Source organism: Prionailurus viverrinus, chromosome B2, assembly GCF_022837055.1.
Source record: "Prionailurus viverrinus isolate Anna chromosome B2, UM_Priviv_1.0, whole genome shotgun sequence".
NCBI lineage: Eukaryota > Metazoa > Chordata > Mammalia > Carnivora > Felidae > Prionailurus > Prionailurus viverrinus.
The window spans coordinates 57,629,807-57,657,092 of record NC_062565.1 but is presented as its reverse complement, the minus strand read 5'-3'; the positions used below and the strand labels follow the sequence as shown (position 1 = coordinate 57,657,092).

At 37.8% G+C, this 27,286-nt stretch overlaps 1 protein-coding gene across 1 annotated transcript in view; it reads left to right on the top strand.

Annotated features, from left to right (window-relative positions):
- The window catches only part of EYS (eyes shut homolog), a 1,626,372-nt gene extending 1,600,213 nt beyond the window's left edge, over positions 1-26,159 (top strand). The window contains exons 41-42 of the mRNA XM_047860135.1: positions 18,376-18,537; positions 24,697-26,159. Coding sequence (XP_047716091.1) covers positions 18,376-18,537; positions 24,697-25,886 — 1,352 coding nt within the window. The 3' untranslated portion in view covers positions 25,887-26,159. The remainder of the gene's footprint in view (positions 1-18,375; positions 18,538-24,696) is intronic.
- The last annotated feature ends 1,127 nt before the right edge of the window (positions 26,160-27,286 follow it).

The following is a 27,286-nucleotide window of genomic DNA, read 5'->3' as shown; positions in this document are numbered from 1 at the left end:
TTGGATGTTCTTTTCTGCTTTGTCAAAGATGAGTTGGCCATACGTTTGTGGGTCTAGTTCTGGGGTTTCTATTCTATTCCATTGGTCTATATGTCTGTTTTTGTGCCAATACCATGCTGACTTGATTACAGCTTTGTAGTAGAGGCTAAAATCTGGGATTGTGATGCCTCCTGCTTTGGTCTTCTTCTTCAAAATCCCTTTGGCTATTCGGGGCCTTTTGTGGGTCAATATGAATTTTAGAATTGCTTGTTCTAGTTTCGAGAAGAATGCTGGTGCAATTTTGATTGGGATTGCATTGAATGTGTAGATAGCTTTGGGTAGTATTGACATTTTGACAATATTTATTCTTCTAATCCATGAGCATAGAATGTTTTTCCATTTCTTTATATCTTCTTCAATTTCCTTCATAAGCTTTCTATAGTTTTCAGCATACAGATTTTTTACATCTTTGGTTAGATTTATCCCTAGGTATTTTATGCTTCTTGGTGCAATTGTGAATGGGATCAATTTCTTTATTTGTCTTTCTTTTGCTTCATTATTAGTGTATAAGAATGCAACTGATTTCTGTACATTGATTTTGTATCCTGCAACTTTGCTAAATTCATGTATCAGTTCTACCAGACTTTTGGTGGAGTCTGTTGGATTTTCCATGTATAATATCATGTCATCTGCAAAAAGCGAAAGCTTGACTTCATCTTTGCCAATTTTGATGCCTTTGATTTCCTTTTGTTGTCTGATTGCTAATGCTAGCACTTCCAACACTATGTTAAACAACAGCGGTGAGAGTGGACATCCCTGTCGTGTTCCTGATCTCAGGGAAAAAGCTCTCAGTTTTTCCCCGTTGAGGATGATATTAGCTGTGGGCTTTTCATAAATGGCTTTTATGATGTTTAAGTATGTTCCTTCTATCCAGACTTTCTTGAGGGTTTTTATTAAGAAAGGATGCTGAATTTTGTCAAATGCTTTTTCTGCATTGATTGACAGGATCATATGGTTCTTATATTTTCTTTTATTAATATGATGTATCATGTTGATTGATTTGCGAATGTTGAACCAGCCCTGTATCCCAGGAATGAATCCCACTTGATCATGGTGAATAATTCTTTTTATAAGCTGTTGAATTTGATTTGTTAGTATCTTATTGAGAATTTTTGCATCCATATTCATCAGGGATATTGGCCTGTAGTTCTCTTTTTTTACTGGGTCTCTGTCTGGTTTAGGAATCAAAGTAATACTGGCTTCATAGAATGAGTCTGGAAGTTTTCCTTCCCTTTCTATTTCTTGGAATAGCTTGAGAAGGATAGGTATTATCTCTGCTTTAAATGTCTGGTAGAATTCCCCAGGAAAGCCATCTGGTCCTGGACTCTTATTTGTTGGGAGATTTTTGATAACTGATTCAGTTTCTTTGCTGGTTATGGGTCTTTTCAAGCTTTATATTTCCTCTCCTCCTGTTTGAGTTTTGGAAGTGTGTGGGTGTTTAGGAATTTATCCATTTCTTCCAGGTTGTCCAGTTTGTTGGTATATAAGTTTTCATAGTATTCCCTGATAATTGCTTGTATTTCTGAGGGGTTGGTTGTAATAATTCCATTTTAATTCATGATTTTATCTATTTGGGTTATCTCCCTTTTCTTTTTGAGAAGCCTGGCTAGAGGTTTATCAATTTTGTTTATTTTTTCAAAAAACCAACTCTTGGTTTCATTGATCTGCTCTACAGTTTTTTTAGATTCTATATTGTTTATTTCTGCTCTGATCTTTATTATTTCTCTTCTGCTGGGTTTGGGGTATCTTTGCTGCTCTGCTTCTATTTCCTTTAGATTTTGTATTTGGGATTTTTCTTGTTTTTGAGATAGGCCTGGATTGCAATGTATTTTCCTCTCAGGACTGCCTTTGGTGTATCTGAAAGCGTTTGGATTGTTGTATTTTCGTTTGTTTCCATATTTTTTTAATTTCTTCTCTAATTGCCTAGTTGACCCATTCATTCTTTAGTAGGGTGTTCTTTAACCTCCATGCTTTTGGAGGTTTTCCAGACTTTTTCCTGTGGTTGATTTCAAGCTTCATAGCATTGTGGTCTGAAAGTATGCATGGTATGATCTCAATTCTTGTATACTTATGAAGGGCTGTTTTGTGACCCAATATGTGATCTGTCTTGGAGAATGTTCCATGTGCACTCGAGAAGAAAGTATATTCTGTTGCTTTGGGATGCAGAATTCTAAATATATCTGTCAAGTCCATCTGATCCAATGTATCATTCAGGGCCCTTGTTTCTTTATTGACCGTGTGTCTAGATGATCTATCCATTTCTGTAAGTGGAGTGTTAAAGTCCCCTGCAGTTACCACATTCTTATCAATAAAGTTGCTTATGTTTATGAGTAATTGTTTTATATATTTGGGGGATCCCGTATTTGGCGCATAGACATTTATAATTGTTAGCTCTTCCTGATGGATAGACCCTGTAATTATTATATAATGCCCTTCTTCGTCTCTTGTTACAGCCTTTAATTTAAAGTCTAGTTTGTCTATATAAGTATGGCTACTCCAGCTTTCTTTTGACTTCCAGTGGCATGATAAATAGTTCTCCATCCCCTCACTCTCAATCTGAAGGTGTCCTCAGGTCTAAAATGAGTCTCTTGTAGACAGCAAATAGATGGGTCTTGTTTTTTTATCCATTCTGATACCCTATGTCTTTTTGTTGGCACATTTAATCCATTTACATTCAGTGTTATTATAGAAAGATATGGGTTTAGAGTCATTGTGATGTCTCTAGGTTTCATGCTTGTAGCGATGTCTCTGGAACTTTGTCTCACAGGATCCCCCTTGGGATCTCTTGTAGAGCTGGTTTAGTGATGATGAATTCCTTCAGTTTTTGTTTGGGAAGGCCTTTATCTCTCCTTCTATTCTAAATGACAGACTTGCTAGATAAAGGATTCTCGGCTGCATATTTTTTCTGTTCATCACATTGAAGATCTCCTGCCATTCCTTTCTGGCCTGCCAAGTTTCAGAAGACAGATCAGTCACGAGTCTTATAGGTCTCCCTTTATATGTGAGGGTATGTTTATCCCTCGCTACTTTCAGAATTTTCTCTTTATCCTTGTATTTTGTCAGTTTCACTATGATATGTCATGCAGAAGATCGATTCAAGTTACGTCTGAAGGGAGTTCTCTGTGCCTCTTGGATTTCAATGCCTTTTTCCTTCCCCAGTTCAGCGAAGTTCTCAGCTGTTATTTCTTCAAGTACACCTTCAGCACCTTTCCCTCTCTCTTCCTCCTCTGGAATACCAATTATGAGTAGATTATTTCTCTTTAGTGCATCACTTAGTTCTCTAATTTTCCCCTCATACTCCTGGATTTTTCTATCTCTCTTTTTCTCAGCTTCCCCTTTTTCCATAATTTTATCTTCTAGTTCACCTATTCTCTCCTCTGCCTCTTCAGTCCAAGCCGTGGTTGTTTCCGTTTTATTTTGCATTTCGTTTAAAGCGTTTTTCAGCTCCTCCTGACTATTCCTTAGTCCCTTGATCTCTGTAGCAAGAGTCTCTGCTGTTCTCTATACTGTTTTCAAGCCCAGCGATTAATTTTATGACTATTATTCTAAATTCTTGTTCCGTTATATCGCTTAAATCGTTTTTGATCAATTCGTTACCTGTTGATACTTCCTGTAGTTTCTTTTGAAGAGAATTCTTCCATTTTGTCATTTTGGGTAGTCCCTGCAGTGGCTCCAAACTGCAGGGCACTTCCCCTGTGCTGTCTTGAATAACTTGCATTGGTGGGCGGGGCCGCAGTCAGACCCGATGTCTGCCCCCAGCCCACCACTGGGGCCACAGTCAGACTGCTATGTACCTTCTCTTCCACTCTCCTAGGGGCAGGATTCATTGTGGGGTGGCATGGCACGTCAGGGCTACGTGCACACTGCCAGGCTTGTGGTACTGGGGATCTGGCCTATTAGCTGGGGTGGATCGGCAAGGTGCACAGGGGTGGGAAGGGCAGGCTTAGCTCCCGCTTCTACTTCAGTGATCCACTTTGGGAGGGGCCCTGTGGCAGTGGGAGGGAGTCAGACCTGCCTCCACCGGACGGTGGCTCCGCAGAAGCACCTCGTTGGGTGTTTGCGCGGTGCAAGCAAGTTCCCTGGCAGGAACAGGTTCCCTTTGGGATTTTGGCTGGGGATGGGTGAGGGAGATGGCGCTGGTGAGCGCCTTTGTTCCCGGCCAAACTGAGCTCTTTTGTCCCGGGGATCTGCATCTCTCCCTCCCGTTGTCCTCCAGTCTTCCCGCTCTCCGAGCAGAGCTGTTATCTTATAACGTTCCAAATGTTAAGTCCTGTTCACTGTCTGAACACACTCCGTCTGGCCCCTCCGCTTTTGCAAGCCAGACTCGGGGGCTCTGCTTGGCCGGCGGGCCGCCCCTCCGCCCGGCTCCCTCCTGCCAGTCCCTGTAGCGCGCACCGCCTCGCCACCCTTCCTACCCTCTTCCATGGACCTCTCATCTGCACTTGGCTCTGGAGACTCCATTCTACTAGTCTTCTGGCAGTTTTCTTGGTTATTTAGGCAGGTGTGGGTGGAATCTAAGTGATCGGCAGGACGCGGTGAGCCCAGCGTCCTCCTACGCTGCCATCTTCCCTAGAATCCTCTCTCATACGGTCTTTATTTTAAAGTCTAGATTGTCTGATATAAGTATGGCTACTCCGGCTTTCTTTTGTTGACCATTAGTATGATAGATGGTTCTCCATCCCCTTATTTTCAGTCTGAAGGTGTCTTTAGGTCTAAAGTGGGTCTCTTGTAAACAGTATATAGGTGGATCTTGTTTTCTTATCCATTCTGTTACCCTATGTCTTTTGATTGGAGCATTGAGTCCATTGACATTTAGAGTGAGTCTTTTGATTGGAGCATTGAGTCCATTGATGTTTAGAGTAAGTACTGAAAGATATGAATTTATTGCCATTGTGATACTTGTAGAGTTAGGCTTTCTGGTGATGTTCTCTGGTCCTTTCTAATCTTTGTTGCTTTTGGTATTTATTTATTTATGTGTGTGTGTGTGTGTGTGTACATATATATGTATATATTTTTTTCCATCTTTTCTCCCCTCAGAGAGTCCCCCTTAAAATTTCTTGCGGGGCTGGTTTAGTGGTCACAAACTCCTTTAATTTTTGTTTGGGAAACTTTTTGTCTCTCCTTCTATTTTGAATGACAGCCTTGCTGGATAAAGATTTCTTGGCTGCATATTTTTCTGACTCAGCACACTGAATATATCCTGCCACTCCTTTCTGGCCTGCCAACTTTCTGTGGATAGGTCTGCTGCAAACCTGATCTGTCTTCCCTTGTAGGTTAGGGACTATTTTTCCCTTGCTGCTTTCATGATTCTCTTCTTGCTTGAGTATTTTTTGAATTTGACTACGATATGCCTTGTTGATGGTCAGTTTTTGTTGAACCTAATGGGGGTCCTCTGTGCTTCCTGGATTTTGATGTCTGTGTCTTTCTCCAGGTTAGGAAAGTTTTCTGCTATGATTTGCTCACATAACCCTTCTACCCCTATTTCTCTCTCTTTCTCTTCTGGGACCCCTATGATTCTGATGTTGTTCCTTTTTAATGAGTCACTGATTTCTCTAATTCTTAAATCATGGTCTGTTGCCTTAATCTCCCTCTTTTTTTCTGCTTCATTATTCTCTATGTTTGTCCTCTATATAGCTGATTCTCTGTTCTGCCTCATCCATCCTTGCCTCTGCTGCATCCATCCGTGATTGCAACTCAGTTATAGCATTTTTAATTTCATTCTGGCTATTTTTTATTTATTTTATCTCTACAGAAAGGGATTCTAATCTATTTTCGACTGCAGTTAGTATTCTTATTATCATGATTCTAAATTCTGGTTCAGACATCTTGCTTGTATCTGTTTTGGTTAAATCCCTGGCTGTCGTTTCTTCATGCTCTTTCTTTTGGGGTGAATTCCTTCATTTTGTCATTTTGAAGGGAGAAAAGGAATTAATGAGGTAGAAAAATTAAAATTAAAAAAATACTAAAATTTTAAAAGTATTAAAATTAAAAAATTAAAAACACACACAAAAAAAATCTAATAAATGATTCTAGATCCTAGGTGTGTTTTGGTCTGGGTGTTGACAGTGGTTTGACAGATTAGAGAAAAAAAAGGGGGGGGGGAGGGAAGAAAATTGAGAATTTGAAAAAATGAATACGCTGAAGTAGATTAAAAATAGATGATAAGAGTAAAATAGAATTTGAAAAAATTTACACAAAATTAATATAGTAGGAAAAAAATATTTTTAATAAAAATTAAAAATAAGAATGAATTTTTTTCTGTATTCAAGAAAAAGAATAGTGTAAAAGAGAAAAAAAGAAAATTAAATAGATGGACCTGCTAACAGCTTGAAATGGGACTGAAATTACTTCATTTTCCCCTAGAAGTCAGACTATGTTGCGCTTTATAGTCCATAAACTAGGCGGTGAAACTAGTGTTCTTGAAGAGTGACGTTGGCCCTGTTGGGCAGGGCTCAGTGTAATGGCTCCATTCTCCACTAGATGGCGCTGCTGGCCTACTGGGGTGGATTGTTGCAGCACTCATAGGTGCGTATGCGCTTGCGCGGGAATGGTGAGCATGGCGACACCCAGTTACCCAGGCTCTAGTATGGGAATTGTTCTCTGCGATCCGCAATCGCGCACCCCGTCCTCTGTCTTCAGCTTTTGTCCACTTCCTGCTTCTTCATTGTCTGTGACCAGGCCCCAGGCAGTACCTCTCTCCCGAGTTTTGTCTCAGATGCGGCTGTTTTCCCCGGCCCCTTACTTCCGAAGGACTGCGGCTTTGACCCGTTCCACCCCTCTGCGGGAGGGTCTCACCGAGCAATGGCCGAATGCTGGCTGCACCCAGGAACACTTGCTGGACCCTTCTGCTGCCAGAGCCCTGAGACTGCGGCCAGGTGCCAGCCTGCCCCAGAAAAAGCTCGTGAGATAGTGTAGCAGCAGCTTTTCAGGGATTATGGAAGATCACAACACACATCTGGCACCAAGCTTCACCCTTAACGACCTTGTTCCAGCACCAGCGAATGTGGCTGTTTTCTGGGGTCTGCTGGGACCAGGTGGCTTCAACAGTCTCTACCAAATGCCCTACCAGCAGTGGAACCTCTTTTCCCTGTGTGGCCAGAGAACCTCCCGGACCCCACTCACTCTGTTCCTGGGCATTCGCGCTTCCCACCAGAGCACCACCAGGTATCGAGCTGCTGAGTTGCAGACTTTGCTCTCCCCTTGTTTACAGTCTTAATAGAATTTAAACCCTCTCCTTTCTTCTTTCTCCCTTTTTAGTTTAGTCCTTGTGGCTATTTCCAATTTTCCACTTTCTTTCCAGCCACTTTTGGGGAGGGGTGCTTTTCCCCGCCATCTCCATCCTCTCTCCGCCAGCAAAAGCACCTCCTTTCCTGCGGCTTCTTGCTCCCCAAGTTCACTTGTCCGCGCTGAGTATCTACTGAATTCTGTGGTTCAGGCTGTGCAGACTTTTGTGTTAATCCTCCAATCAGTTTTCTAGGTGTGTAGGATGGTTTAGTGTTGGTCTGGCTGTATTTCATGGACGTGAGACACACAAAAAATTTCCATGCTGTTCTGCCATCATGGCTCTTCTCCAAGTTAAAATATTTTAAACCAATATGTGCATTATTTCCAGCTACTGAGACCTGAAAAGTCATTAAAAAACAATGGAATTAGGGGCACCTGGGTGACTCAGTCAGTTGACCCTCTGACTTTGCTCAGGTCATGATCTCATGTTTCCTGAGTTCAAGCCCTCCATCAGGCTCACTGCTGTCAGCACAGAGCCCGCTTCGGATCCTCTGTCCCCCTTCCCTGTCCCTCCCCCACTCACGTTCGTTCTCTCTCTCTCTCTCTCAAAAATAAATAAATTTTAAAAAACAATGGAATTAAATTAGGTATCAAAGAATAGGTAAGATATGTATAGACTCACGGGATAGTAAGGTAGCTTTCCTAAGAGTAAGAACCACTGCAGTAAAGCATGGGGAAGAATGGAATGATGCAATTACAAATGTGAGTAAACCTCTTTATCTGGAAAGGAAATTTATGGGGAACCTGGGTCGGTTGGTTAAGCATCCAACTCTTGACTTCATCTCAGATCATGATCTTACCATTGATGAGTTTGAGCCCCAGCATCTGGCTCTGCACTAACAGTGTGGAACCTGCTTAGGATTCTCTCTCTCCCTCCCTCTCTGCCCCTCCCCTGTGAGTGTGGACTCTTTCTCTCTTTATCCCAAAATAAATTTTAAATAAATAAACCATTACTTTTGGGTATCAATTAACTTTTTGACAGTCAAGGCATAGCAAAAAATTAAAAATTAAGATCTCTGTAAAAGTCTAGGTATCCTGGTTATTAATTGAATTACATGTTATTACATGCTTTATTTCATTTACATGCTTTATTTTTCAGATTTATAAGTGATAAAAGTTGGTGTTTTAGTATGAAAATTAAAAAGTTTAATTTGACATCTGTTCAAACCCCCAAATTCTCTAAAAATCATGCAGTAGAACACCTCATCCTAGAAGATTTTGATAGCAGGAACTACCAGATGTCTCTCACTATCATAAAACTATCTTGTGACTTTATTGAATACTTAATTTTTAAGCAACACTCCATCTTGATGGGCCTCCAAAGATCATTTAGAATCAAATAGCCACCCAGATAACTAAATGACTTAAACAATTAAATAGTGTTATTCAGTATTATCCATCTGGGTACTAAAGAAAGTCCGCCTAAAGGGATGATTTTATTTTTTTGATAACTGATACTTAACCATTCCTTCTGTTAGCAATTAACCAACAGGTCCAATTGCTCATTCATACCACTCCCAGTAGACTCTAGTAATAATCTAGCAGAGAAAAAGGATGTTTAGCTTCCATTTTTACTACAATAACAAGGTGTGTACTTAGTTACTCTAAAATTTGTCCAATTGCTTAAGTTAAAATGGAGAGGTAAGTACTTAAGACTTCACATAGTTAAGGATGGAAAAAAGTGACTTCTATACACTAGATTCTAACAAATTAAGAAGCTACAGTGAAGTCATATGCACTTGTCCATAGACCTTAAAGGCAAATAATAGATTAATAAATACTGTAAATGTCTTAAATTATTTTTATCTCTTTGTCTTTACTAACTGAATAGAACACAGCTATGGTACAGTAGAAGAGCTGTGGCTAAAATCAAAATTTTCTCCATTAAACATAATGAAATTAAAAGTATAAAATAGAGAGCCCTAAATCTGTAACTTGCTAAGAACAAAGCAGATGTGCATCAGTGAGGAATATTAGTTTCACCTCTTAGGCTTATAAGATATGGAGACTGAGAGCTATTTATTTATTGGATAGACTATGCTTTGAGTTCATCAAGACAAATAATGTTCTGGGAATTAAGTAATCTGTTTTAGAAATCTTGAGGTCCACCACTGAGAACAGAAACATTTGGTAGTAAAACAACCTTCAATGGGACATGTTCAATTTAAAGTGACTATAAGTGCATTTAAAAAAACAAAGGAGTTGTCACATTCAAGGTGGGGAGGTGGTGAAATTTTTAATCCATGATGGGAATCTTGCAGAGCTTTTTAAGAGAAATGTATGCATTAAAATCAGAGATGTAGGTCAACAAGATGATAGACTAGGAAGCCATAAGCTCTCATTCTCCCACAGACACTAAGTTAACAACAACAAATGGACCATCATACCTCTGTGAGAATTCCAGAGATCATCTGAGAAGCTACAATACCCAGGCCATAACTGTGGAAAGACTGATAGATCCGAAAAATTATCATTTTGCTTCCAAGTAAAGACTTAACTCAGGCTAGAATCACCAGTGGATGTTGAATCTAGGGGGTAGTTTTAATGAATAGTAGATATGATGGGGCACCTGGGTGGCTTAGTCAGTTAAGTGCCAACTTCGGCTCAGGTCATGATCTCACAGTTCGTGAGTTCGGGCCCCATGTTGGGCTCTGTGTTGATAGCTTGGAGCCTGCTTCCGATTCTGTGACTCCCTCTTTCTCTGTCCCTCCCTGCTCGTGCTCTGTCTCTCAAAAATGAAAATGTTAAAAATAAATTTTTAAATGAGTAGTAGATATGCATGGTCGTACAGTATTCTCTACAGACTGCATATGGATGGCAAGGAAGAAAAAATAAAGCCACAATTATACAATGGAATATTATACAATGGAAAAAAATCAGTCAACACCTTGACCAAGGTGAGCAAAATTAACTTCATCAATGAGGAACAGATAGATATCATGTGCCAACATATGTGATACCCTGAGAAGAATCCATCATCATCTGTGAAGTATTTCAGCAAAGAATGCATAACCTGAAACTAATTATGAAGAAATATCAGTCAAATCCAAAATGATGAACGTTCTTTTCAAACAGAAGAAGAAAATATTCTTCAAAAATGTCAAAGTCATAAAAACAATGAAAGGCTGTGGAAATATTCTAGGTTAAAAGACATTTAAAGAGACATGACAACTCAATGCAACATCTCAGTTTAGATGCAGTTTTATACTTTAGGGAAAAATACCGTGAAGGATATTTTATCAACTGAAAAAACTGAAATATGAATATTAGATAAAAGTATAGTATTAACATTACATTTACTAAAGGCAATAACTATATTGTGACTGTACATAAAGAGAATATCTATAAGTTGTTAGGAGAGAATATCTGTAAGAGGAGAGAAGAGCCATGATGTATGGAACAAACTCTCAAATTATTCAGAAAAAAATACAGAGATAGCTAGATAGAGCTAGATAAAGGGGCTTGAAAATTAACAAAAGATAAGTATGGATACAATATTCTTTGTTTTATTTTTTTCAATTTTCTATAAGTTAAAAAATACTTCCAAACAAGAGGGTTAAAATAACAAGAGGGTTAAAAATAAAATAATTTTAAAAAGAAAGTATGCAGTAATTTGATTAAATTGGTAATTCTGTTCTCCTAGATTGGTTTAATATTGTTTCTTTTATTGTTGTTTTTAATTTTTTTTAACGTTTATTTATTATTGAGAGACAGAGATAGAGCATGAGCATGGGAGGGGCAGAGATAGGAGGAGACACAAAATCCAAAGCAGTCTTCATCCAGGCTCTGAGCTGTTAGCACAGAGCCTGACGTGGGGCTCAAACTCACAAACCGCAAGATCATGACCTGAGCCGAAGTCAGACGCTTAACTGACTGAGCCATCCAGGGGCCCCTTAATATTGGTTTAATTTTGTACATTCTTTTCTTCCTCTGAGAGAAAATATTCTAAAGTTCTTTAGGATTATTCACAGAGAATCTGGGGGCATGAATGTGTTTATTGGCAAGATACTAAGTCAGAGGTTATCGGAATCACTGTGCAATGAGATTACTTTTGACTCTTCTGGTTGTCTGTTTCTGCTGTGGCCTCAAAGCTGAGAACAAAATGTGTCATATATACCCACAAGTCTAAAAATAGTTTATGGACAATGAGATATCACTACACACCTACTGAAAAAACTAAAATTTAAAAATATTGACAATACCAAATGCTGGTGAGAATGTAGAGAAATTAGATCTCTCACACATGCCGGTGAGCATATTAACTTGTATCTCCACCCACTCTAGAAAATAGTTTGGCAGTTTCTGATAAAACGAAAATGTTGCTTGTTTTAGAAATCTATGAATTCTCTAAATTAGATTGTGCATCATTGCAATCCAAGTTGTTTTTACTTCACTAGTCAGCCCATTCTACTTTTTTTTTTAAACCAGCTTGCACCAGCCTGGTACCAGTCAATGCCACAATTATTAAACAGTGGTAAATATAGATATTAGTAATTCCTCAGGGAATCCTAGTTATAATAAACAAGGTCATAAAAGTGATGGCCATGAGTGAAGCTTGTGTAATCTGAAAATCACTTGAGTTATGAGCTATTATTCCTCTCAAAAAACTGTCCCCTCTGTAACTGCCCTTCATACTGACCATCCCTCAGGCTGTTGGCCAGAACCCACTAGATCATTTATCCAAGAAGAGAGGTGTTGGTGTTTTCTTCTTAATTAACCTACATTGATTATTAAAGTCTCCTAAAGATGACTCACTGTCAGAACAACTTTGTATGTGTTACTGGAGAACCTGGACTTTTCCCAAATTCTATCTTTTATCAAGCCACAGCTCAAGTGCCCCGTCTTTCATGAAGATTCCTACAGCTCTTAGCATGTTCTTACCTTATGTCATTTGTTTTGCACTGTCTGTGTTTCTGTTCTTTGGGAACCTACTCCTTCTATGCCAGCTACTGAAAGTGATCCAGGACAAGTTGCTTAACATGTCTGATCCTCCATTTCCTCCTCATTTATAAAATAGAGGCGATGATAGATTTTATCTCAGCGTTTTTAGGATTAGGTAAGATTACATAGGGCTTTGTAATTTGTAGTTTGTTAATTATTACCACTTCTCATAAATCTGGCTCCCCCCTTACCTCCCAGCCACCCAACACTAAATCATGCTTCCCTCCCTCTCTGACCTACCATAACACAGCACATCGGAGTCTGAGTTCCTTACCCCTGCCCATGCTGACATACGTTCATACTTACCAGAGAGGAAGCACCTTCTCTGATGTTGTAGCTTACCATACATTCAGTAGGAGACAGCAGGAGGTTGTGTGGAAAGATTTGTTTCCTATTTGAAAAATAAGGATGCAGTAAGGGTAACACTGAGTAATTGCAGCTTCAGAGTCAAAAGCCAGAGACGTCATCAGCTGTTCTGATCATACTACAAATCTAACAGTACCTGGAAATAAATGGCTGCAAGCAAAGCTGTTGAGATTTCTGTATTGAAAATATGTTTTTGTTATTATTCAATGTTGTGACAGTGACATCCCAAAATCTGTATTAATAGGACATAATCCTTTAGTTGACTGCCATGTAGTGTATGGTCCTCAAGAGATCTGTACTGCTGTTCCAGTTTACTCTGTTACCATGTCTAAGTGTTTTTATCTGGTTTGGCACCAGACCATCTCTGAGTGACTTTAAAGTAAAGAAACCTATCAAACACATGGGGCACCTGGGTGGCTCAGTCAGTTGAGCATCCGACTTTGGCACAGGTCATGATCTCACAGTTGGCAGGTTTGAGCCCCGCGTCAGGCTCTGTGCTGACAGCTCAGAGCCTGGAGCCTGCTTCGGATTCCATGTCTCCCTCTTTTTCTGTCCCTGCCCCACTCACACTCTCTCTCTCTCAAAATTAAACATTAAAAAAAAATGTTTAAGAAACCTATCAAACACAAATAGGAGTAACCAAAGCTAGTACTATCAGTAGTGAGATGGATGTACATTGTGTACCTCTTCACGTGCACAGAATAATTTTCTGCAAAGATTTGTGGTATTTCTGTATTTCTGCAAAGATTAAATGATTTGAATCTAGTCATGCAGAAACATCAGATGGATCTAAATGGAAGGTGACTCTACAGAATACTGTCAAGGAGATGGAAAACAGATAAGATAGGGAAACTGTTCCACACTGAAGGAATCTGAAGAGACATGACAACCAAATGCAACATACCCAATTTGCTGAAAGATCACATGTGAAAGGAAGAAAGACAAGAGTCAAAGATAACTGCAAAGTTTTTATCCTGAGATACTGGAAGGATGATGTTGCCATTAACTAAAATGAAGAAGACTATGGAAGGAGCATATATTTTTGGAGAAATGAAGAGCTTAGTTTGGACACAGTTGAGATGACTTTTAAACTTTCATGGGGGTAGTTGAGTAGGCTGATATATGATCTGGAATTCAATAATAGGTCAAGTGACAAATCACTGAGGAATATAGAAGATTTAGACAACAATCAATTCATGTGACATAATGAGCATAAAGAATACAGCACTTCCCAATACACATACTTGTAAAAGACCTATGAAACATTTACAAATATTAACTAGGCCATAAGACAACCACAGTAAATGCTAAGGGAATGAATGATATTATATAAACATTTACAGATTTGTACAAAGCTCTAATTCAGAGGAAAAACAAGGTAATCCTGCCTTCCCATCAGTAACAGGTAGGACTAGATCATATGCTGATCAGTTTAATGTTGATCAGTTTAATCTTCATCTTTGAGGCTTTTGTTTTGTTTTGGTTTTTTAGTCCATACCTTATTTGCTGTATCTGAGTTTACTTTTGAGGTGTTTAAAAAGTCATTTTGTCCAATTAACACAAAGGTACTTTAAGGGTTGAAAGTGCTTATAAAAAGAGGTGTATGGGGCACCTGGGTGGCTCAGCTGGTTAAGCATCTGACTCTTGATCTTGGCTCAGGTCATGATCTCATGGTTCATGAAATTGAGCCCCATATTGGGCTCTGCACTGACAGGGCAGGGGCCTACTTGTGGTTCTCTCTCCCTCTCTTTCTTCCCCTCCTCTCTCTCTGTGTGTTTCTCTCTCAAAATAAATAAATAAATTTTTTTAAAGAGGTGTGTAATGAAAACAACAAAGAAAATAATTTTTAATGATTTACTTTGGAATACTTCTAAACTTACCGAAAAATTGCCGTAATAAAAAGAATTCCCATATCTCTCTCATCCATATTCTCCAATTATTTCCTTTATATTTCATTTTCTTCTCTCTGTGTGCCACACACACACACATGCCCACATACCATTTGTCATTATTAGTATTTTTCTGAAACTTTCAAGGGCAATCTAAGGATGTGATGCCCCATCACTTCTAAACATCCCTGTGGTTATTTCCCCCAAACAAAAGGATATTATTTTATATAACCAGCATACAAATCTCCAGATCAGGAAGTTAACCTTAGTACAAACTACCATCCAACTCACAGACCCAATTCAAATGTCATCAACTGCCCAACAATATGTTTATTCATTGTGATCCAGGATGCCCTCTAGGAATGTATGTTCCATTTGGTGTTCATGTCTCTTCAGATTCCTTCAATCTGGAACAGTTTCTCTATCTTATCTGTTTTCCATCTCCTTGAGAGTATTCTGTAGAGTGACCTTCCACTTAGATCCATCTGATGTTTCTGTATGACCAGATTCAAATCATTTAATCTTTGCAGAAATACGGAAATACTACAAATCTTTGAGAAAATGATTCTGTGCCCTTGAAGAGTACACAATGTACATCCATCTCACTACTGATAATATTAACTTTGAAGAGAAGAGCCAGTTTGTTTCCTGCTTTGGAAGACAGAGACACTGTCTTCCTTCAGAGCAAAGAGCAGGCATGCTCACTGCCCATTATAAAAGACTTGGACCTCTAAGCTCAGATTTCCTCTCTAAGCAACCCACTTATGTGTGTGTAGGTGTTACTTGGTCCTCTTCACATTTTTCTAAGAGAATAGGGGTTCCTGAAACTGACACAAAATTTATGATACTCTTGTACTGCTATGCTATGAGTCATAAACTGTCCTTTGTCTCTGAACCAGGCGTTTCATGTTTTCTGCAATTATCTATGAAATGTGGCAAACTAACTTATTAGCTTGCCAGTAGGAAAACTCTCAAACACATCACTTTTTGACAATGTGATCTGGTCCAATAACCTGTCTGACCTTCTCTCTTAAAACTCTCCCCTTCTTTATTGCCTCTCTAGTCACACTTGATCATGGCAAGAAAGTTTCCACTTCATGGGCCTTGAACTCATTATTTTCTGTCTCCCCAAGGATCCACAGAGGTCATTTATTCACCTTCATGAGTTCTTTATTCAAATATCACCTCCCTTAATTCCACGTGCATACACCCTAATTTTTCTCTCTAGGACATATCAACATATATCATTCCACTACACACCATTTTAGGCTAAAATCCAAAACACTGACAGCACGAAATGCTGACAAGGGTATAGCAGCAGCAGGAACTCTTATTCATTGCTGATGGAAATGCAAAATGGTACAGCCACTTTGGAAGACAGTTGGACAGTGTTTCACAACACTAAACATATTCTTACCAATGATCTAGAAATTGCACTCCTTGATATTTAACCAAATGAGCTGAAAATTTATGTCCACACAAAAAGCCCGCATGCAGACATTCATAGCACCTTTCTTCATAATTGCAAAAACTAGGAAGCAACCAGGATGTGCTTCTGTAGATAAATGAATAAATAAGCTGTGGTATATCCATACAATGTAATACCATTTAGCATTAAAAGAAGTGAACTATGAAGAAATGAGACATGAAGACATGGAGGAAACTTAAAATGCATATTACTAACTGAAGAAAAGCCAAGCTGAAAGGGCTTCATACCATGTGATTCCAACTATATGACATGCTGGAAAAAGCAAAACTATGGAGACCGTAAAAATATTGGTGATTACCAGTTGTTAAGGAGGGATAAATGGGTGAAGCACAGAGGATTTTTTTTAAGTTTATTTGAGAGAGGGTGCACAAGAGAGAGCAAGGGAGGGGCAGAGGGAGAGGGAGAGAGAGAGAGAGAGAGAGAGAGAGGGAGGTAGAGAGAGAATTCCAAGCAGGCTCTGCACTGACAGTGAAGCCTGATCTTATGAACCGTGAGATCATGACCTGAGCCTATATCAAGAGTCAGACTCTTAACCAACTGAGACACGCAGGTGCTCCCAAAGGATTTTTAGAACAGTAAAACTACTCTGTATGATACTATAATGGTAGATACATGTCATTATACATTTGTCAAAATCCACAGAATGTACACCAAAAATGATCCCTAATGTAAGCCATGGACTTTGGATGATAATTATATGTCAATGTAGGTTCATCAGTTGTAACAACTGTATGACTTCATAGCAGGATGTTGATAATGAAGAGGTTATATATGTGGGATTATATATGCAGAGCAGGTTAGTATATGGAAACTGTACTTTCTGCTCAGTTTTGCTATGAACCTAAAATTTCCCTAAAGATACAGTTTATTTTTAAAAATACTGGGCAATAACACTTAGTATAATAGCATAAGAAGCAATAGGTGAAATATGCTAATATCAGAGTCTCATGAAGATAGATTATTGAGTGGAAAAAGTAAATACATTATGCATAGTTTGTATATAATATGGTTTCTTTTATGTGAAATAAATCAGATGCTGGATATACACACACATTAATTATATGTGCATCAGAAAATACACTGGCTACATATTCAATAAACTGTTAACAGTGGCTTATGGGAATTAAGAGAGGAGAAAGAACAATGGAATTTCATCTTTTTACTTTACGTTCTTCCATAGTGTTTAAATGTCTTATAATGATTATGTTTACCTTAGTAATACTTACAAAAATGACTTCAAAAGGACTTTCACTTTTTAAACTACCCCTGTATTCTTAAACCTTAATTCAGTGTTTTTGAAAATATGGTCCAAGTAACGCCTATGCCAGAAACACCTGGGTGTTTTTTTAAAATATACTTCCTAGACCCCATCTCAGCTCTATTAAGGGTCTGGTCTAGGAGTGAGGAATAGGACTTTACACTCTTACGAGTCATACTGGGAGATTCTAACCTCTACCATTTTGAACTGCAATAAGTCAAAACGAATGGTGTATTGCTTAAAAATCAGCAAATGCCAACACCTCTTGAATAAACACCTACCAGTTACCTGTCAACCGAAGGACAACAATACAGGCCTGGTCCAAAGGGAGAATAGGCAAAATAACTAGGTCAATGATATATGGTGAACCAGCTAAGAAGCACTGTCACATTATAAAATGAGGTTCAAAGAATCTATAGATTCCAGAGAGACAAATACTGCCAAACGTTCAGAACTTTCCTTCTTCCTTTCATAAACACACAGAAGCAACAAATAATATATGAGACATTATAAATCTATATAATGATTCTACTTCAATTTATACTGAAATGAATTTACTTAGACTTACCATAAAGCAAAACCCAAAGGTTAGTACTTTCTGAAGAGATGCAGATCTAAATTATTCTCAAGTAAACTGATACTTATTTCCATTTACATAGTCACTTTAAACATAACCTTGACTTGATCACATTCTACATTTTAATCAGAAATAAAAAACTAAAGAATAATTCATACAGTGGTATCTCTGTTTGGAAGCATTTTTAATGTAAGACATTCCCAAGAATCTCAATTTTTTGAGCTAAGAATAAAACATTCTCATAATCTATGCATCTGATGCCTCTCTATAATATAATCGATCTAGAGCAGAGGATCTATGCCACACAGTACCAGCCAAAAGGAGCAGAGTTACCAGAAGTAATAGAAGGCTTTTCAATAATTGGCCCCATTACAATAAGCCCACATTTAGTGGGATTAGAACAAGTTTACCATGGTTCAGTTTATTTAGCAAGGAGCAACTCTTGGAAGATAAGTTCTTAAATGATAAAATTAAATATACTGTATATATGAGCAATACTAATTTTTTTTAATTCATGTTTTTGTTTTGTTAGCTTTATCTATAAGTGATCCATCTTTCAGAAGCCATGAATTATCCTGGATGTCTTTTGCTTCCTTCCGTATTCAGAAAAAGACACATATTCAGTTGCAGTTTCAGCCTCTTTCTGCAGATGGCATCTTATTTTATGTTGCACAGCACTTAAAAGCACAATCAGGTAAAGTTGGTGGGATATTTGCAGGGGGAAAAATCGTAATGAATTCCTAATTAAGAAATATATAATAGAGTATTTTTATTTCTTTAAGTCACCTAGCCTATAAAATATGTAAACATTTGATACTTCTAATGTTCTGTTATCACTGCAAGTGAATGTTTACGAATTGACTCCCTAAATATAAATTTTAGTAAAATAGCAAGAGGTGGGGCACCTGGGTGGCTCAGTTGGTTGAGCATCTGACTTCGGCTCAGGTCATGATCTCATGGTTCCTGGGTTTGAGCCCCCCATTGGACTCTGTGCGGACAGCTCAGAGCCTGGAGCCTGCTTCGGATTCTGTGTCTCCCTCTCTCTCTGCTCCTCCCCTGTCCGTGCTTTGTCTCTCTCTCAAAAATAAATAAACATTAAAAAAATAAGAAATAAATAAAAAAAATAGCAAGAGCTATGTTAGAATTGAAGTTAGCAAAATTCACATACAGTATATTCTCAACTGTATAACCATCCCATCAAAAAAGAGGTTGAAGGCAAGCACAATAGCCCTATGTCAAAAGGAACAAAATATGTATATAAAAGATAAAGGAAAGGAAGGCATGAATGATGTGTTTCCAGTAAATCCACCCACATTTAGAGTTCCAAAAATTTTCTTTAAGTTATTCTGTTATCTAAATAGTAAACCTAGGATTCACATTCCAAAATAAGTTGGTAAAAATATTTTTATTAAAAATTTTTTTAACGTTTATTTATTTTTGAGACAGAGAAAGACAGAGCATGAATGGGGGAGGGTCAGAGAGAGAGGGAGTCACAGAATCTGAATCTGAGCTGTCAGCACAGAGCCCGATGCGGGGCTCAAACTCACGGACCGTAAGATCACGACCTGAGCCGAAGTCGGACGCTTAACCGACTGAGCCACCCAGGCGCCCCAAAATATTTTTAACTATTAAAAGTAGCACAATCATTGCAAAGCAATATGGAATAAAATATCCACGTAGTATGCTCCAGTTCGAAAAATTGTTTTTGAGTTTTTATTACTTTACTGTTGGTTTCCATTTTCATAGGTTTTTCTCCCGAATTTTGACAAAGACATTTGGTTTTATAGTTATAATTCTGTTGCAAAATATATAAATTTTATATTTGGCTGTTCTTTCATCTTGTTTCTCAGAAAATGAAATTTTGGTATTGAGAAATAAATAAGCTTACTTAGTTTCCCATAGTCAACAAAAATGGTTTCCTGATTTTCACAATGTAATCTAAGTATTCTTTTAAAGGTGTCTTAATATGTTGCTAAGTGATTAGAATATCAGGGTATTAGACTAAAGTGTTTCCATCTCAATGCACTGGTAAAATACCTTCAAAATAATTTCAAGGAGAAAAGATAATTTCAAAGAAAAAAAAAGATAACATGATTGAGCTACAAAATATACATTAGAAGAGATTTGTTTTCCTGAGAGTTGGTATTTTATTTTAAATTCATGATTAAATCTCCCTGTGAAAATGCTAAAAGGAAGAATTGTACATAAACAGAAAATTTATACTTATAAAACAAGAGACATTAAAAGACAATCAGCTTTAGGAATGCCTGCATGGCTTAGCTTGGTTAAGCATCCATCTTTTGATTTCATCTCAGGTCATGATCTCATGGTTTGTGGGCTCGAACCCCACGTAGGGCTCTGTGCTGACAGGTCGAGCCTGCTTGTGTGGGATTATCTCTCTCCCTCTCTCTCTCTGCCCCTCCCCTACTCGTGCTCTCTCTGTCTCTCTCTTAAAATAAATAAACTTTATTAAAAAACAATCAGTTTGGGGCGCCTGGGTGGCGCAGTCGGTTAAGCGTCCGACTTCAGCCAGGTCACGATCTCGCGGTCCGGGAGTTCGAGCCCCGCGTCAGGCTCTGGGCTGATGGCTCAGAGCCTGGAGCCTGTTTCCGATTCTGTGTCTCCCTCTCTCTCTGCCCCTCCCCCATTCATGCTCTGTCTCTCTCTGTCCCAAAAATAAATAAACGTTGAAAAAAAAAAATTAAAAAAAAAAAAAACAATCAGTTTTAGTTATGTTGCTCATAAAAAAACCTCAGGATTAACCTTTGTATGATAAGGGCATAAAATCAAGATATATTTGGAACAGTACTGGCCAAGAATGTTGTACTATAGTTTTATAATTAGTACACTAGATACATATTTGTGTTTATGTATGTAAAATAAAAAGCTCGTACATATTAACATATGTAGGAAGACAAGAGCACGTTTTCTTTCATCTGTTATTAAATGGCACTGTATTTCAATTCATGTCAGTCAAGATTTTCCTTTTCTCTGCTTTAGACACTGTTTACAAAAAGAGATAAAAATAGATTTATTACTTTCATGTCATGGTTGGTGCTGCACTTGACATGTAAGAAAATCATGAAAACTGTAAAATATTAAAAATCTAAGTTTTACATTTTCAGATTAACCAAAAGGTACTTATCAGATGAAAAGCATAAACTTATTTATTAGTGTTCGATTGGTGTAATGAAGTGGTAACATGTTTCATTTATTTAAGGTTGCATAAAATACAAGTGATGTTCTCATACTTTTTACCTTCTTTATGAGTTATGTTTAATGCAACCTTAACTAAGTCTTCTAGCTGATTCTCTGCTAAGAGGAACTTTCAGTAAAAAGTGCCCACTTAGTACACAATGTAAAAAGACAAATTTAGATGTCAACAACCAATTAGGTTTTCATATGTAGAAGACCAAATTCTCAATTAATAAAGTATCTGTGTCTATTTCGAGGTTAATAATTTTAATAATCTAACATAAAATTTGAAACAAAATGATAATTTCAAAATTATGCTAGTTGATTTTAGATCTTTCATTTTGGAAATAAATTTTAAAGAAATCAATCCTTGGCACCTGTTTATCCATTGCTGGTAAGAATTTAATATCTTAAAGTGAATGTGGGGCACCTGAGTAGCTTAGTTGGTTAAGCATTAGACTTTGGCTCAGGTCACGATCTCATGGTTCATGAGTTCAAGCCCCATATCAGGTGAGCTCGAGCCCCAAGGGTGAGTCCCAATTCTCTCTCTCCCTCTCTGCACCTCATGGGATTCTCTCTCTCTGCCCCTTGCTCACTTGCACCCTTTCTAAAAAAAAAAAAAAAAAAAGAGATCACCCTTTGCAATCTTTAGGAAAAAGTGTTTTGATACATAAAAATTATTAATATTATGTTAAGCACAAATTGATCATGGATAGCCTGAATTCATCTTGCTATAGTTATAAGCCTCACAAATATGTTTTTAAAAAGCCTAGTCATCCCAGGTGCCTAGGTGGCTCAAGTCCCTTTAAGTGTCCAACTTCAGCTCAGGTCATGATCTTGAGGTTGGCGAATTCAAGCCCCACATGGGGCTCTCCGCTCTCAGTGTGGAGCCTGCTTCGAATCTCTCAAAAATAAACATTAAAAAGAATAACAACAGGGATGCCTGGGTGGCTCAGTCAGTTAGGCATCCAACTTCAGCTCAGGTCATGATATCATGGTTCATGAGTTAGAGCCCCCTGTCAGGCTCTGTGCTGGCAGCTCAGAGCCTGGAGCCTGCTTTGGATTCTGTGACTCCCTCTCTGCCCCTCCCCGGCTCGTGCTCTCTCTCAAAAATAAATAAAACATTAAAAACAATTTTTTTTTAAAGAACAACAATAGCAACAGTGAATTCATTTATGATCTTCACTCCATTTATGAGTTCAGTTTCTTGTAAGGACTGTCCACTAGGGATCAATTTCTAACATATACTTATCCTAATGCCAATCTGTTCTCACAACCCATGACTACAGCACCATATTCTAGTCAACTAAAATAAAAGGTTTGCATGACAAAATCTGTTAGTACAGTTACAAGAGCAATCTTAGCTTCCAGGGACACAAAGGGGGAAAAGAAAAACACCTTTTTTGGTCAGTTCTTCATAAGACAACATACCAGCAAAACTGCATTAAAATAAGCCTTCCTTTATTCTCTTTGCTCTTAGAGTTGGCAACTTGATATTATAGATTGCAGCTTTAGCTTTCCTAATCATTTTTTACTGTTTTTGGGGTTTTATTAAGTTTATTTTGAGAGAGAGAAGGCGTGTGCAAGCGGGGGAGCGGCAGAGAGAGTGAGGGCAAGAGCGAGAGCGAGAGCGAGAGAGAGAGAGAGAATCCTAAGCAGGCTCCACATTCAACATGGAGCCCCCATGGGGCTCGATCTCACAACCGCAAGACTATGACCTGAGCCAAAATCAAGATTTAGATGCTTAACAGACTGAGCCACCCAGCCATTCCTAAAGGTGATTTCTTAATTCAATAATTGTTTATTTAGCATCTAAGTATGTGCCAGGTGCTGTGCTAGGTGCTGGGGATAAACCGTTGGGCCAAATCAGACACAGACCCTGTTTCCATGAAGCTTACAAGCTAGTGGATGAGGCACCTATTAAATAATCACAGGTATAACGACAGATTATAGTCACTAGAAATTCTCTATGAGGAAAACGATTCAGAGAACCATACTTTGCATGGGCTCATAAAGTTTTCTGAAGTTGAAATCATAGGTGTAGGACTATAGACCTGCTACATATTCCAGTCTTCTTAGAATAATGGTGGGAAGGGGACCACAAAGGGGAGTAGAAGGAAAGGACACTGTGGGAGAGAGGTGAGGCAGTGCTGCACTGCCCAAAGAGAAAAGGAAGAATAGCATGTGCCAAGAAATCTCCTTGGATAAGAAATTTTATTGGTTGTGAAATGTTAGGGATAAGGGAAAATGCTATCTTGAGGAAGACATCTGCAGGATTTGTTATGTAAATCACTTTGCTAACCTCTTGAAGCAGCTTTACCATTGAAGGGCCACATTCTTTTCTTGGCACAGAGAGCTGCATTTACTTTTCCTTTGAATGCCTCACTGCAACTTCATACACAGGCTAGATCATATTTATTCATATTTGTTCCCAGATGACTATATAATTATAAAATGAGGTAAACATTGTGAAGGAGAGAAATGTGCTATCAATAAAATAAAATAAAAAACCTGACCAACTCTGTGGAATCACAGAACAGTTCTCTGAGGAAGTGGCATTTGATCTCAGACCTGAAGGATAGGAGTTTCCTAGATGAGGTGAGATGAGGTGGAGTGTTTCAAGAAAAAGAAAACAATGTGCACAAACGTTCGGAGGCAAGAACAAGGTCAGTGTTGCTGGAGTAAAGAGAGTGGAGGAAGAGGGAGAATACACTCCGGGTGAAGCTGGAGAAAGGGGCTGGGAAACCTGCAGAGCCTCTGTAGATGTTAAAGATTTTAGGCTTTTATCTCAACAGCAAATGCCATTAAAGGGTAGTATAATGACCAGATCTTTTCACTTGAAAAGATCACTTTAGCTTCAGTTTAGATTCGAAATTCAATTAGGAAGGAAGAGTGAAGAGGCTCTAGCAAACAGATTGAGCTAGAAATAAAGCTAGTGAATCTAATGAAGATGGCAAAGGCGGACAGAATCAAGATGTTTGCAGTGAACCAAAATGTTAATAAACCTGTTTATGTGTGGAAAAAAATATATGGAATCAGGGATCACAGCTAAATTTTTAGTTTGAAGAACTGGAGGATGAGGGAGTGACTCACTGAGTTTGCAAAGACTGGAAGATGCCAGGTGTATGGGAGAAAGTTCACAAACTGAGATACGAAATTTAGAGAGATCTCAACTAGGGATGTGTGTAGTAGACAGAACTTGATGCCAAGGACATGGCTGAAACTTTTTCATAGCACCCGTATTAACTGTTCTTAACTCTCTTATTTACTGCCTCAATCTCTGTCAAAAAAGCAGAATCAGATGTTTGGAGTAAAAACATCTTTAAAAAAGCTTTTTACATATTCATCCTTAACTAGATAAAATCATTAAAGGTAAACTTCACTTAAACTTAGTACCACAATACATTTCATTCAATGCAAAATATTTACAACTAGGAAAAGCTTATGTGGCCAATTCCTGAATAATACAGGATATATGTATGAATAAATACCCATATATTTTCATCTGTGGATGGAAATAAAATTCTCTAACGTTGTGATCAAGACTTGCCTTTTTTTGCCCAAAACCAAAACTTACTCAAATGGCCAGAAAGGGCAAGAGTTTTTAATGGGAGTAACATTTTCCTGTTACTAATTAACTGGTTTTCTTTCTCAACAGGTGATTTTTTATGTATCTCCTTAGTAAATGGTTCTGTTCAACTTCGCTACAACCTTGGTGACAGAACTATCATTCTAGAAACTCTCCAAAAAGTGACTACTAATGGAAGTATTTGGCATGTGATTAAAGCAGGAAGAGTTGGTGCGGAAGGCTACCTGGATCTGGATGGGATAAATGTAACAGAAAAAGCCAATGCAAAAATGAGCTCCCTGGACACAAATACTGACTTCTATGTTGGAGGAATGCCATCTTTAAATCTTGTAAATCCTATGTCAATAGCAAATGAACCTGCAGGTTTTCACGGCTGTGTCCGAGAAGTTATTATAAATAATCAAGAGTTAAAATTAACTGAATTAGGAGCAAAAAGTGGAGCAAATGTAGGTGACTGTGATGGGACCCCCTGTGGGTACAAGGTGTGCAGAAATAGGGGTGAATGTATAGTAAATGGCACAACTTTTTCTTGCAAATGTTTGCCACATTGGACTGGAAATACATGTAACCAGTCTGTGCACTGTTCAAATAATCTTTGTCTCCACCAATCTCTATGTATACCCGACCAATCATTTTCTTACAATTGTTTCTGTGCTTTGGGTTGGGTGGGAAAGTATTGTGAAAACAAAACTTCATTTTCAACTGCAAAATTTATGGGTAATTCTTATATTAAATACATTGATCCAGATTACAGAATGAGAAACCTTCAGTTCACTACTATATCCTTAAATTTCAGTACTACTGAAACAGAAGGCTTAATTGTATGGATAGGAAAAGCTCAAAAGGAAGAAAATGATTTTCTGGCAATTGGTCTCCATAATCAGTCCTTGAAAATAGCAGTTAACTTAGGAAAAAGCGTATCTGTGCCTATGATCTATAGCAATGGCACATTCTTTTGTAATAAATGGCACCATGTAAGTGTAATTCAAAATCAGACTGTTATTAAGGCCTACCTAGATAACAACCTAATTCTCTGGGAGGATACTGATCCACACAAAAAATTTGTTGATTTAAACTATGATGGCATTAGTTATCTAGGGGGCTTTGAATATGGCCGAAAGGTAAATACTGTTACTCATGAGATTTTTAAAAGAGATTTTGTTGGCAAAATTAAAGATGTATTTTTTCAGGACTCAAAAAAAATTGAGTTAATTAAATCAGAAGGATATAATGTTTTTAATGGAGATGAACAAAATTAATGACATAAATACTGGTAATTTTGATATACAAAATATATATGTAAATGTATTTTGATAGCTATTTGTGGCACATTGTTTACTAGAAATCAGCTATTTACTATTAACTGAAATAGTCTAAATGCTAACATACCTTATTTATAAGCTTATAAAGTATAGCTAAAGAAATGATTTTGGTTGGTTTTCCTACATCCAATATCTATAAACATGTTGATTCGAAAGTTTTCACTCCATTAGTTCATGTAGTGTTTATTCATCTGTGAATTGGTTTTAAATGATACAAAGAAAAATAAAATAAAAAGCAAATTATTAACCAAAGGAAAAATAAAAATTATATAAGAAAAAAACTACACAATCATATTCTGTTGTATGGCTCAGCTATGAATATTTATATGACTGCAATAATATGAAATTTAAATATGGACTAAAACCAAAGTTATTGCATGAATGTGGGAAGATGGAAGGTGGAGGAAAGGAGTTGGCTGGTGAGGGTTAAACATTTAAATCCCACAATAAGACATTAATAGATACCACAATTGTTGCAACCTTTTTTAAAGCATACATGTCACAAATATGAAGACACATATCCTAAGAAATATCTAAAAGAACTGAAAATAGTAACCTCTGGAGAGGAGTAGTGCAAACATTGCGGGGTTTTGTTTACAAACCTTATAAAATTACTTGACTTTTTAAGCCACGTACTTACATAACTGATCAAATTTAAAAATTATTCATTTACACCTAAATTTTCAAGTCTACAGATCTCAAAACTGGGCATTAAATAGGTTCTGAATAATGCCATTGAAAAATTATTGTACTGATTGTATCTATGCCATCAAAAATAGTAACCTGAGAAAATTCCTTTTACCCAATCACCAGTTATTGATATAATTGTAGATAGCATTTTCTCTCCCCACCCCACCATTGCATATTGGGAAGTAGTTATTGCTGCTGTTATTTAGCATTTTTAGAGTGTGGTATTTATGACAATTTGGCCACCAAGAAAGCAAATGACGACACGACTGACACAATACACTAATAGGTATGACTATACCTGGAGAGAAAAAATATTACCTTGGTAATAAGCAACATGTGAAGTTTGAAAGGAAAGATATATTAATTATTAAATGGAGAAAATGGTTTACAAATAAAGGGGCAGGTGCATGGTTAGCTGCTCATTGCTATTAAGCAAAATCTGCCTGTACAGGTTCCAGTCTATACAAAGAAACGAAGCAATTTATCATTTGAAGAATTAAAAACAAATTTTTTTGGAAGGGGGCCACTTGCTTTTGCCACACCATTGCAATCAGAAGGCTACAGATACTATTGGAGGGCCCCAGAACTAAAGTTAAGAACTTTGGCACCATTCAATGGCACACAACATACCCCCAGGTATATGAACA